This window comes from Crocodylus porosus, unplaced genomic scaffold (assembly GCF_001723895.1).
Source record: "Crocodylus porosus isolate Cpor-Errol unplaced genomic scaffold, CroPor_comp1, whole genome shotgun sequence".
NCBI classification, from domain to species: Eukaryota; Metazoa; Chordata; order Crocodylia; family Crocodylidae; genus Crocodylus; species Crocodylus porosus.
The window spans coordinates 104,998,370-105,012,085 of NW_017728931.1; the positions used below are offsets into that span (position 1 = coordinate 104,998,370).

Genomic DNA, 13,716 nt, shown 5'->3' on the forward strand with positions numbered 1-13,716 from the left:
CCAGCCAATTCTCCACCCACCGGACTGTGCAGTCATCCAAGTCACAGCCCCTTAACTTGTTCACCAGTATGGGGTGGGATACCCTATCAAAGGCCTTCCTGAAGTCCTTCCTGGTCCTGGTCCTCACACCACTTCCACATACCAACCAAAAATTGTACTGGTGTCTAATTTCTAGCCCCCTGGCTGTGTAGTCTCTAGGTTAGCTTGCCAGATGCTACCAACACAGGTTCGAACAAAGATGATGTCAGTCTGGGGTGAGATCCTATTGGCCTGTGCTCCCATCAAAGTGATGGCTTATAAATAAATAACAATCAATATAAAATAAAAGAGAATCCTGGCATTCATTCATCCTCCAAGAACATCTATTCATGCCCAGATTCATTGCTCATTAAGTAAATCAGTTATCCCAATTAATGTCCCCAGCAGCTTATTCAATCAATCAATCAGTCAATCAGTACAATTAATTACTTTGTTCATTAAATAAATCAAACAGTTCAATTAATTTGACCAGCATCTTATTAAATCAACCAATCTATCCAATTTTTTTGGAAGTTCATTAGATAGATCAAGCAGTCTCATTAATTTCACTAGCAGCTTCTTAAATAATTCAGGTAGTCCAGTTAATGTCATTGGCCATACATGGGGTAATTCAGTTAACTTCACCGGTTCTTCTTTAGATCGATCCAATTACATCAATCGCTTCAATACTCCTCATTCATTCAAAGCCACCTTTATTCCCAGGTGAGAACACACAGGGTCTGGCAGGCACTGTTCCCCCATCCAATCCCAACGCTAAGACTTCCCTTTCTATACCTGGCTCCACGAGGGATTCACAAGTCTCTCTCCCTGCTGCTTTTCTGGGGACCCAGGCACCTGGTATCAGGTGTTCCTCCAAGCTCCTGAACTGCAGCGGTTCCCTTCTCACTACTCTTGCCTGTGTCCACTGGGCTCTTATCACAGCATGGCTCCGTGTAACCCCTCCATGCTGCTTCCTTCTGCTCCTTCACCCCTGCTGAATGTTTGGGCATACTGCTGGCTCTTGGGTGTCCTAAACTGAGGAGCGAGCAGGAACTCAGAAAGAGGGGCTCCTGTTTTCCTTGCTGCTCAGCCACTGCCACTGTCCCTGTGGGAGTGTCTGGGACTCTCAAGCCTTTACCAGGCTTCTGCGTTTCCCTCAGGTGCTGGTGGGGAGACTTCTAGGGGTCCTGCTTCTACAGTGCCCCAATCAGAATACATCCCAGACTGGTCAGGGTGGGTGCCATATGCAGCACAATTGTAAACTAGTCAGGGTGGGTGTTGTGTATAGCATGGGTCCTGGAGTGGGTACCACATACAGCAGAGTCCTGGACTGGCCAGAGAAGGCACCACATACAACGCATCCCAGGCCCTGCACACAGTAGATCAACTCAGAGCCCAGGGTAGCACCAGAGGTTGGATGGAGCTCTGCTGGCTCTGCAGGAATATGGCAACCAAAATGTAAATGTCTTTTTCATTCCAGTGCTAGAAAAATAATCTACTTTCTGAAGAAAATAACACTTGCTTTTTTTGTACTCTGTGTTCTCTGACTGAAACAATATTCGAAAGGCTTTCTGTGGAAAATTCTGACCAGTATGGAGAAAATATGGTGGCACTCTCCAAACTGATTAGTAAGAAGCAGGATGGGTTTTTTTTGGTGATATCTGTTATCGGACCAACTGCATAGTCCACTTGGTGACTGTAATCTTTAGGAACCTAAGTCCCATTGACTTTCAAGAATATTTTGGCTCCTATGTTCCTGAAGAAATATCTACAGTGCACAATACAACACTATTTAAAGATATCAAGCTTGCTTTAAAAAAGTGAGCTTAGATATGGAAATAGTGTGGGCACGGTATGGAGTGCTGTGTGAACTATTTTATCTGATTTCTTATCTGATTCCATCAGCTCGTAAGTACTGAACAGTCATTTTTGTACTGTATTGCAGTATGCAGTGCTGTTATTTATGGAAGATCAGATAGATGATCACTAGTCAGTTGTAGACCAGGGCTGTCAAATTCACACCAGGAACTATGCTGGATCCAGACCACAGAGCTCCTTCCAAGCTGGAACTGCAGGTCCAGCAGCTGTAATAGGGGCAGGGCCAACAGTGGCTATGGCAGATTCAGTGGCAGAAGTCCAGTGGCTGGGGGAGTGGCAGTGGAACCAAGCAGTGGTGCTGATGGAGCCAAGCAGCCATGGGTGAAGTGGCCACAGAGCAAGTGGGGCAGTGTTAATTTCATGGGGCCTCGTCTGTACCCAGATCTGGAGTAGGTCATACCCTTAGCCTCACTCCCAACTTATGGTAGCCCACTAGTAGACCAGTGGGTCAGACAGAAGGGTTCCATGGGCTGGATCCAGCCCACAAGCTCTATTTTTGACAGTACTGAATTAGCCAGTTGACAACCTGCTGAATTCTCTCCTTTTCTCATGTGACTTGTTAAATGTCTAAGAGACTGTTCAGACAACCCAAATGGACACAATTAGTACAACACAAATAATTTAGCACTTGACAGAAGGAAGGGAGTGTAAAAGAATATAAGGCATACCTTTCTTCCCAGGCTTCCTCCCTTATTTTACTTCCGGTATTCCTAAGCACAAGTACCAAACCCAAAGTCTGTTTGCAGCAAGACTGTTTGAAGTGATGCTAATGTGCAGTAGATTAATTCTATTGTGCATTAGCGCATAAGCAATGGCTTTCACCATGACATGCTAATGTGTAGTAGAATTAGTCTACTGTGCATTTAGCATCTTGTGTAGATGCATCCTCTGGGAGAAAAATAACCTGATTAAATCACTCCTGGGAAAGTTTCTCCAAACAGACCAAATGCCTGTATACTTACCTTTCTGAGAGAAGCCACAACACAGCCCTCTGGCATTTCAGTGTGCTTTGCTCCCACTTTCCTCCTCCTCCCCACAGAAGGAAGTCTGTCACTTGGGCAGCTCTCTACTACTCCAGTCAAGTGGGAGCAGAACATTAAAAGGTATGTGCTAGTGCTATTGTGCAGTAGCGCTGTTTACTATGCATTGTGTTAGTACCTGTTATTACAGGTACTAAATTTAATGCACAGTAACTGCGGCACATTAATAAGCATGTAGATGTGCTCAATGTGGCAATTTTTGGTCTGGCGGGACAATCTTGAATGTCTGTACCCTGGTGGTTTCTACTGGGAAAGCATACATGTCTGTACATGCTCAGATGAGGTCTACAGGCGAGACCCACTAAGATTTTCAATTTCTTTCTAATTTTCCTGAGTTCTGAAACAAGGTACCGGGCTAATCACAATTTGTAGCTGGTGTGTTTTAAGTACACTTGGCATAATCCATGAGCTGGGGGGGAAAGTGATTAAAATACTAAAAACGTGCTTTAACATGATCTTAAAGCTTCTGTATTTGTTTACATTTTCTATCTTCTGTTCTTCCTTTAACAGATTTATACCAGCCAGTGAGCAAAATAAGAAGCTGGTAGCTGCCATAAGACAAGGTACAAATATTAGAATAAAAGATTTACCATAGAAAGGTCTGAGCTGGTCATACTTTTAAAATCCTTTTTTAATTTATTTTTTAGGCCAAGTATTTGAGCTTCAAGATTGTGTGAAACATAAGTATGCTTTGGATGAAGCTGATGAAAGAGGGTGGTTTCCACTTCATGAAGCTGCTGCTCAGCCAGTTCAACAAGTACTTGAAATCATTCTGGATGGTAAGGGAGGTCAAAATATCACATAGGACTACTAGATGGGAAAGATGTGATCAGAGAGAAAACAAGCGAAAAACCCAAATTAACAAAAGAATAGACTCAGCTGCTGCAAAAATATGGGCAAAGCACCCACCGAAGCATCTTGGCCATGTCATTCAAACACCCTGACCAGATTCTTAGCTCCTGTAACTTGGCACAGTTTGATTTACTTCAATGAACCTGTGCCTGCACAGTACTTGGTCATTTTTAACGGCTTAACTCAGAAATCTACACTTATTCAGAAAATGAGAGCACTAGGCCAACACTAGTCATTTCAGTACTTAGTCATTAGAAGCAGAACTCTTAAGTAAGTAGTTTAAATAGTTGCAAAGTTATTTTCATGAAAGTGGTTACCAAAGTGGCATTTGTATTGTGTGTTTTGTGTCCTAATTCCTGTCATTTTAATTGTATATTTTCATCTTATTCATTTTAGCATCTTATAAAACGATGTGGGAATACAAAACATGTGATGGAGAAACACCGCTAACTTTGGCAGCAAAAGCTGGTCTTGTGAAAAATGTAAGAACATTGCTGGAAAAGGGTGTTTGGCCCAATACCACAAACAATAAAGGAGAAACTCCTCTTCTCATTGGTAATTTTTTCCATTCCATGAATCAAGCTAATATGGTTTGCAGAGTTTTCAGTATTCTGAACTGTTGTGTCCATTTTCTACAGACCCAAAAGCTGACCATTACAAAGGGATTTGGGGCCCATCCCTGCAAATCCTTATTCATGTGAGTAATCCTTACTCACTTGAGTATTCCCATTGGCTAAAATGATTCAACTATTGCTCAGCTTTTAGAGTGAAAATGAAACATGAATTATGCTTCCACCAAATAACCAACATTTTGCTTAAGTTTTTAGGGTAAACTTTCCAAGTCCACTGATTCCTCTGGGTCTGATCCTGAATTATTTAAATCAGTGGGAGTTTTGCTATTGATTTAAGTGAGCACAAGAACAGACTATACTGGAAATTCGAAGGGCTTGATGCAGAAGTGATCATGTTATATTTCTTCCCATGTTAATTAATTTGTAGGTTATTAACAATACATGTATAAGGACAAATAATAAGAGACATATTCTTAAGTCTAAAAGCAGATCATGGGCTAAAATATACAAGGAATATAAAGCAGGAATTGAACTTACAGAAACTAAATGGAAAGGATAACACTTTATAAGTTGAGGAATAATACTTAAAAAATAACTTTTATTAAGCAATGAAGCCCTGTTTTTTTACAGAAATTTTAACATCTTTTTTCATGAAGAGAAAAAACTTACTCTCTTCAAAGCATCTTAGTGTTTACTGAAGAGTTACATTTACTGACATAAAGATTATGCTGAGTATTTTAAACATATTCTTATAAAATATAATGATGAGAAAGACATGTTATATTTCATTACATTTCACAGCTCGAGAGGCAATAGTTGCATCTCTACTTCAGGTATTTTCTGTTCTTTGTTTTAAATGAGTTAAAAAAGTATTAGCCTTTCTATTCTTTCAGCTTTCCAATGCAGGGGAAAATTAGGTAAAGACTGTACACTTGGAATAAATTGAAGTACACACATCCTAGTTTTCCCCTTTGTCTCTTTTTTTTTTTTTTTTTTTTTTAAGCAAATATCTACTTGTCAGTTCAAGTTCCAGGTCTAAAATCCAACTTTTGAGTCACAATGACCGAAGACTCACAGGCTGACTTCCAGTTCCATGCTCAATTTGGAAGCAATCACTCTTAGTAAAAAATGCCTAGAATATGCTTTCTGGGTTGCCTTGAAGATTTATTGAAAACATCTCTTAAATCCTGATCCATTTAGCAGAAGATTCTTACATTACATGAACTGGTACTAGTAAGGACTTGTGGGAACTATCATGCTGCATAATGGAATAGGGGAGCTCTACCAATTTTTATGTGAAGCCAGAAATCATGCTTCTTGTTTTACTGAATAATATTCAAACTACCAGTAACCGGAATCCTTTTCTTTCATGCTGCATCTGATAAAACAGTTGGGATTTGTTTCTTTATTATGAACAGTGCATATTAAGTGGGTTGCAAGCTACCTGGATGTGTACGATTTTCATTTTACTGTACAGAACAAAATTACATGCTGAATTAAATAGAAGTTAACAGGTGGAAGTTGAGATGAGCTCCCACCTCTCTCAGATCTTCACTGTCTGTACAACCCAGCCCTATTCTGTAATGAGCCATTCCTTTGCAGAGCAATTTTGAGCATGCATCTGCCAACTCCTAAGGCGGGATGAGCCAGCAAGAAAGCAGAATTGTGTCACTATTCACTGTTACAATGATTTACCAAAATTTCATTTTGTGTCAAGGCTATTTAGAATATGCTTAAACATATATTAAAGACTTGACCCTAAGGTTACTGAAGTTTGTGGAGGGCTCCTATTAACTTAAATGGGCTTCAACTAAGGCTCCAAGGTTCAGGTTTTTAAAGTTTTTAAAGCTGCAAGTAGTTCGCAGCAGGATTTTTTCAAAAGAATACAGTTCCCATTAATTTTATTCATAGCTCTTGTCCACATCTTTAGGCACCTAAATATCTTTATTAATTTGATCCCATGCAACTTCTCAAAGCATAAGTAATGAGCACTTGTTTAGGACTGTATCTTTTTTTTTTAATTAGAGCCTGGACAAATTTTAATGAAATCCTGTGCATTTTCATAGATTTCATAGACATTAGGGGCTGGAAGGGACCTCGTGAGATCGAGTCCGGCCCCCCCAAAAGACATCAATTTATGCTTGGGAGTTGCCTGTAGGAGTATATATAGTTTCATAGTTGTTAGGGTCGGAAGGGACCTCAACAGATCATCAAGTCCGACCCCCTGCCTTGGGCAGGAAAGAGTGCTGAGATCATATAACCCCAGCCAGGTGCTTGTCCAGTCTCCTCTTAAAGACCTCTGAGATAGGGACGAGCACCACCTCCCTTGGAAGCCCATTCCAGACTCTGGCAACCCTTACCATAAAGGAGTTCTTCCTGATATATTGTTGAGTTTTTATTACGTTTACAGGTTGATTTTTTTCCAGATGAGTTGGGTTTTTTCACTTTCAGAATAATCTGTGGAAAATTACTTGCAATTAAATTACTAATAAATCAAGTTGAAGCCAGGGTTTTGTTTTAGAAAGTTTAAAAATCATATTAGTTTTAACAGGCTTTATCATACATTATTAATTTAGTGGTACCAGCTTCCAGTTCTGTTGAAAGTGAAAATGTTAGTATTAAGAAAATCAATCTGTAAAATTAATACAATTTCCATACTACGTAATAGGATAAAATGATCAGACTTATTACAATATTAAGTTTAATGAGCATTAACTTTTGTCAGTTCCATGCAGCAGGAATATCAGTGAAGGAATTATGTATTAAAATATTAAAACTTTATCTACAAAGGATCTGTAAATGTAGAACACTGGAGATAATATACTGACAACCCTTGCTCTCTTAGGACTACCAGGAAGAAAGAATTATTAGTAACACCAAAGAAAAAATATTTTCCCCCCACAACTATCCCCTAGATATTTTCATTTATAATTTCCTGAAAGGTGGGTTTTTTTTAGTTGTTTAGCTTTCTATAAAGTTGTTGTCATTAGGAACTGAGGAAAAGACTCAGACCAAGTTTCAATGGAATCAGAGTAGAATCACTAAAGAAATTCAGAGTTGCTTTTAATTTAATTACTTTTCCCCTTAACTCTACAAAAAGAACAGTCAGTTAAAGAGTTCTTTAGTTGGGTACAAGGGTAAAGGCTGATATATCTCCAGGGGAATAAATTCTGCCCTCAGTTGTGTATAATGAAACTCTATTTAACAATGAGTAGTTAAAATAGTTAAAAACCAATAATAGAATTATCCAAAACCAATGACCTGTTAAAAACAAGTAATCAAAAATGTTATGTGATGGATTAACTTGTATGCACATTAGATATGTAACTCTCTACCAGTTTGTTTTAATATTAGCTGTTTCAATCTTCAAGTTTCCTAGAGCATTGAGAAGGGTCAGAAAATACAGGATCAATCCATGTCATTAAGTTTAATCAAATTCTGCATTGAAATCAGCATTGTATCACTGTAGGTAAAAGAAAAAGTATGAAGCTAGTGCAGAAATGTAAAATAAGGCACCAAAACCATAAAATCATAGAATTGGAGGGCCTTGCAATGGTCAGTCTAGTCTAGCCACCTAAACAAATGTCGGATGCATTATTCCTAGACCATTACATACAAATGATTATCCAACCTTTTCTGGCAGACTTCCAGTGAATACATATAGAGCCATATGGAAGACAAAAGTATAAATGTTAATGTCAGATATTCACCTGTTACAATTTGACCATTTGATTTGGTTAGCAAAATGTGCATGTATAGGAAATTCTCCTGCAGCGAGTTGAGTGCTCTTGGGCCATGCAGTTACCCAGGAAAATGTGACACTTGGAACCTCCAAAAGGCAGAATTTGACCTTTAAGCATGGTTATTGTCAGTTGTAACTTACCTAGTGGTAACCTGTGAATTGTACTTTAAGCATTAGAAGCTGACAAAATGTGTTGGATACAGTTAGAAAAACGAGGGGACATTGTAAATGTTTGCAACACCATTAATAGGAAAGGGTTATGTTCTAACATTCAACTGTGACATAAATTACAATTGATGTTATCCATACTGGACAGAAATATGGGTCTACATACTGAGTTGTGAATTTATATAATATTGTTCCCTGGAGACAACTATAGCAGGGTGCAAGGCCCCGAGACAAATCAGCCTGCGTAGGGCCCGAATACGGTGGCAGGGGTGGAGGGGCGGGGTGGGGGTGGTGAACGGCCAGATATGAAGCTGATCCAGCTCTGCAGGGTCCCCCAAAGCATGGAGCCGTTGTCCCAATTTGCCCCCCCCGGGGACGGCTCTGTTGTTCTCACTGGGAGCCTGCTCTTGCAAGCCTTCCATGTGTAAAATGCCTGTAGGAATCATTGGGAGGTTGCAACATGAAGGACAAAGACAGAGAATGTGTCCTACTTAGGAAAGGTGCAAGGAAAGCAGTGCTGTAATCAAAGTAGTTAACTGATAAAGCCATTCTTCCGCTCCACCCCTTTTTTTTAACTTGTGTTGCTATATTTCTGTTTCTGTTTCCTCAAAACACAAGTTGGATTGGTTTCACATACCCATCAAATGCTACATGAATGCCATAACATTTTATCACGGAATCTTAGGGTAGGGCTGGAAGGGACTTGCAAAGATCGTCTAATGCAACTCCCAGCCTGCAGCAGCAGTATCCCCATCCAAAATACCTATACCAATTCATAATCTAAACTCTTCATAAAACTACCACCAACCCTGACGCTACACAAGACATAATCCCCTAACCTGCCACAGGTAAAGCAGGGGAACTGTGGCAGCCAATGTCCTGCTTCTGTAAAAGATTGTTAAGAAAGACTCAAGAAATCCCAGGAATAGGGCCATGCTTCTCACTGTGGAAGAAGGCACAAATCCCCACAGTCTGTACCAATCTGACCAAGGGGTAAAATTCCTTCCTAAGCCTAAATATGGTGATTGGTCTGACCCTGAGCAGAGGTGCAAGACCCCCTAGCCAGGAACCATCAGCTTTAAGTCCCAGCAGGAGCACTGGCACACCCCAGTTAAAATCCCCATCCTTGGCTACAGCCAACACTCAGTGCCTCTGAGGTAGGCATAAAAACACCCTGACACGTAGCAGAAACTAGGGGTGATTGGTGGGGTACATCCTTTACAGTGATTCCCTGACAGCTTACACCTACAGTATAACATTGACTCCACCTTTACTTACTGGTGAATTTGGTTCACAGATCTCTAAGGCAAAAGTCTGAATCATGTTGATCTCCTTAACTATTTCAAAATGCTAAAACTGACAAGTATTCTAAGTCTGACAAACTGTACCTTGCAACATTTGCAATAACATATTTAATAGTGTCTTTGCTTTTCTTCTTCTTTTTTGTTCTTTCAGCTGTAAGAAGGGGATCTTTTGAAATGGTATCCACCTTGATTAAACACAACTGCAGTATCCACCAGCCATGTGCAAAACGCTGGTCAGCAATGCATGAAGCTGCAAAACAAGGCCGCAAAGATATTGTTTCTCTTCTTTTGAAAAATGGTGGAAATGTGAACCTGAAAGATGGATATGGGGTAACACCATTGGGAGTTGCTGCTGAATATGGTCACTGTGATGTGCTAGAGCATCTTATTCACAGAGGTAGGTAGGAAAGAGAAAAATCTGTTCCTGAGCTGTATAAGCATTATCTGGTTACTGTGGTATACCTCAGAGGTTTTCAACCTTTTCGGGTCAGTGTACCCCCGGCAGCTGGGGCAGGGGGGAGTCCCCCAGCATCCAATCAGTGAGCAGAGGGATGGGGAGGAGAAGGGGGAAGTGCCAGTGGTACAGCATAAGTGCCAATGGCACCCACTGCTAAGCCATTTATGCATACCCCTGGATGAAAACCCCTGGTATACCTGATCATGTTAGAGAGCGCCAAGTTTCTTTGAAAGAAAAGAAAAGAAAGAAAATTACGGATCCTGGTGGACACTTAGAGCAACCTTTTTCCCATTAATTTAGAAAATCTATTTATTTTTGCTTGTTTAGGATTCTGATATGACTTTTTTCCTTTAACCAAAAAACAAAACAAAATACTCATTCATTTGTCATGTATTGTACAGCACAAAATATCTAATTAGAGACGTGCCTGGGCACCTCTGCACCCTAAACAGGAGCCATACATGGAGCTGTGTCAGTGGCTGCTCAGTTGGCAATGGTGGTGGCAGTGGCTAGGCCAGCAGTGCAGCCACTGCCATTTTTTGGCATCCTTTTGCAACTTGATGCCTGGGACTAGTGCATGCCTCATCCCTGCTTTGCTACACTGTTGCATCTAATAAATGGAATGATGATATTTTACAGCCTATTTCATGGGTAGAAACATATCCTTCACACAGCAGAAGGCAAGGAATCTAAGGTTTTAATAGGTAGATGGCATTAATTTCTAGACTTAATAGTCTGATTGCAAGAATTTGCTTTTTCCTTGGGTGGTACTGCTTTCTATAGCTGCATTCTTGTTCTTTTTCCATAGTATATGAAAGCTTGAGTCCAAATGGCCTGTTATTTATCACTTGCATTATTATGATGGTAGTATTTCTTATTGCCCTGTTGTGCAGTCCAGTGCTAATAATCCAGAAAGTGGCTTCCATCCAGTCTTTAATGTTCCGTATATTTACAATGGGCCTTTATTTACACTAGTTTCTGCAAGATGCTTTATGACCAGAATGTATCTCCTTATAGCATATTAATATCTAGCTGAATTAAGAAATTACACAGAGCTTTACATTTTAAGAACAGTATACCAACATAGTCTTAATTAGTCCACAGTACGTTAAATCCCACCTCCTCTTTCTTTTGATAGCTTCAGTAACCTGAATTAGATTGTGCTATATTGTTCCTCCCAAAGACCTCCATGAAATATATCCTGCTTGGTAGGCACCACAGTTTTGAGATTATTCTCCTAAACCATAAGACTGATTATTGGAATAATACTTAAGATTTATGGTACTTTACAACAGTAGAGCATTGTAGAAACATTTAAGTAATCCTTATTTGAGATCTTCGAGGTAGGTAATATTACTACAGTACCCATATTTTACAGTTGGAGTGACTGAGATGCAGAAAGACAAAGAGAGACAGAGACAACATAGATTAGAACTCAGGAGCTGTTTGCCTGCACTTGCAAGCTGGATTAGTTAAACCACATTGATCCACAAAAGCAGATCAGCTGTGCTGGGATGCACAACCGATCAGCTTCACTTGGCAAAACAGAGAGTGGGGCCCTGCTGCTTCTGGGAACATCTGAGGCCCAATCCTGTGGGACAAGTCTCAGGGCTCCCCTCTGCAAATGGGGGACTCCTGGGTTTCCCTGCTAGCAGAGGCATGCATGGGGAATGCTTGGGCACTCCTCTGCTAGCAAAGACACCCAGGGCTTTCCCATTTGTGGAGCTGTACCCTAAGTTTTTATGATGGCACAAAGGCAACATCTTTTTATTATTCAGCTTCATAAAATAGGTTCAGCCCACAGTTTTGACCAGCAGGAATTAGAGAGTTTTGTGATGACTCAGCCATACAAACCATTATGCCTTTGCTGTTCTAAACAACAGCATTTTAACTGTTGAAGCATCACACTTTATCTTTGACTCCTTCTGCAAAGTGCCTTTTGGAACCCTATAGCAGCTTCTTTTAATACTTAAGACCAAGGCTAGGGGCAGACATTACACACAAACTGGTTTAAAATGATCAGAAACTGGTTTAAACCTGTAACACAACAGACATGAAGTGCACATAAGCCAGTTTCAAAATGGCCAAAACTAGGTTGAGATATACCTGGTTGAATGTAGTATAAGATTTAACTGATTGAGCTCAACCTGGTTTATGCAAAGTCTGTCCCAGACCCCTTCCTGGTTTAACTTAAACCAGAGCCCCCCAGCATCCTGGCATGCTCTCTGGGCTGGGCTCTCTGCTCCAGTGGATCAAGGCTGGTCCTGCTCCTCTGCTCCCCAACCAAGTAGGGACAGGTAGGACAGGAGGTCTGGCCAGAGAGAGGTTTAATTCCCCACCTCCCTGTTCCACCTGCAAGGACCTGAGCCACGTCTGCTGGGCACTCCCCACTCTCTGCCACAGCAGTGAGCTGGCATGGTCCCTGAGGCAGAGGGAGCAGGGAAGGGGATTATTCCTCCCTTTACCCCCACTGCCCTTGGAGGACCACAGTTACGTCTGCCCACCCCGACCGCTGCCACCGCTCGCTCCCTGCTTGGGGCAAGTGGCAGAATAAGCCCTCTCCACTGGATGCTGGAGGGAGGGGGAGTAACCCCTATCCCTGTTCACCCCACCTAAGGGACCTTGCCAGCTGGTGACTGGTCACACCTCTGCCCAGCCACTTCAGCAGTGAGGAGGCAGGGCCCTTGATGGGGAGGGAGGAGGGAGTGTCAGAAGCATGGATGCAGCTTTCAGTTGCCTATCCCTGGCATAGCTCCCCATAGGCTAAAAGCTGCACTCGCATTGCAAGAGGGAGCAGGGAGCAGAGTGGTTTAACTAATCCAGCTTGCAAGTGCAGGGAGAAGTAGTAGCAATGCAGTCACAACTGCCTGGCTCCAGTTTGGGCATGGGGAAAGCTCCTCTGTGCCACCAAAGCCACCTGGTCTGTGTCAGACTGGAACCAGGTTGTTCTGGCCTGCAGCTTGTAAAGGTTTCTGGCTACTGCTCAAGGCAGTCTGGTTTGTATACTTTCATTTCAATGGATGTTGACAGGGATGCTCTCATGGCTGGTTCTCAGTTTTAGGCTGAGGTTTGCATGCTATGGACAAGTATGAGAGTAGCTTTTATGTAGTTTAATGTAGCTTTTATTCAGTACTGTGAACTCTGCTTTGAAATAATCTTTGGTAGAGGTCTGTGTAGCACCCTCATAACAGGCATTATATGAACTTATAGACAGACATGGTCCCTCAACTGATGGTTTCCAAGGTAATTACAGGAACAACCAGTAAGCAAAATACCAAAGGCACGTGTTTTTTAAATTGCATTTAATCTGTCATTACCTTTCTACCTTTGTGAGTGATCAAATACTTCAGCCAGTTCATATTACCCTTGTTAGTCACTGTCTTCCTCAAATATTCTCCCATGTTTTCAAACAATTAGCAATGCCTGAGCTGCTTTTGTAAAAGACAGGAATACATATTCACTTAGATATGGTTTTCCCTGGTGTATCAAGTTGCTTCCTGTTGGTCTGGTGCATCAATCTTTTTGACATCTTTCAAACCTTTGTAAGCATCCACACTCTGAATACCATAGCACCAAGATGTTTAGGAACATCCTCAGCACTTCTTTCTGCATTAAGCAAAGCATTAACTGGCTGATGAGTTTGTTCTACAAGCAAGAGACTCTGATATAAAATAGGTTAAGAGTT

The 13,716-nt window shown here is 41.2% G+C and overlaps 1 protein-coding gene across 1 annotated transcript in view; it reads left to right on the top strand.

Moving 5' to 3' along the window:
* The window catches only part of ASB15 (ankyrin repeat and SOCS box containing 15), a 42,474-nt gene that overhangs the window by 18,626 nt on the left and 10,132 nt on the right, over positions 1–13,716 (top strand). Inside the window, exons 3-6 of the mRNA XM_019543451.1 lie at positions 3,447–3,499; positions 3,584–3,715; positions 4,185–4,343; positions 9,726–9,971. Of these exons, the coding sequence (XP_019398996.1) occupies positions 3,447–3,499; positions 3,584–3,715; positions 4,185–4,343; positions 9,726–9,971 (590 nt within the window). The remainder of the gene's footprint in view (positions 1–3,446; positions 3,500–3,583; positions 3,716–4,184; positions 4,344–9,725; positions 9,972–13,716) is intronic.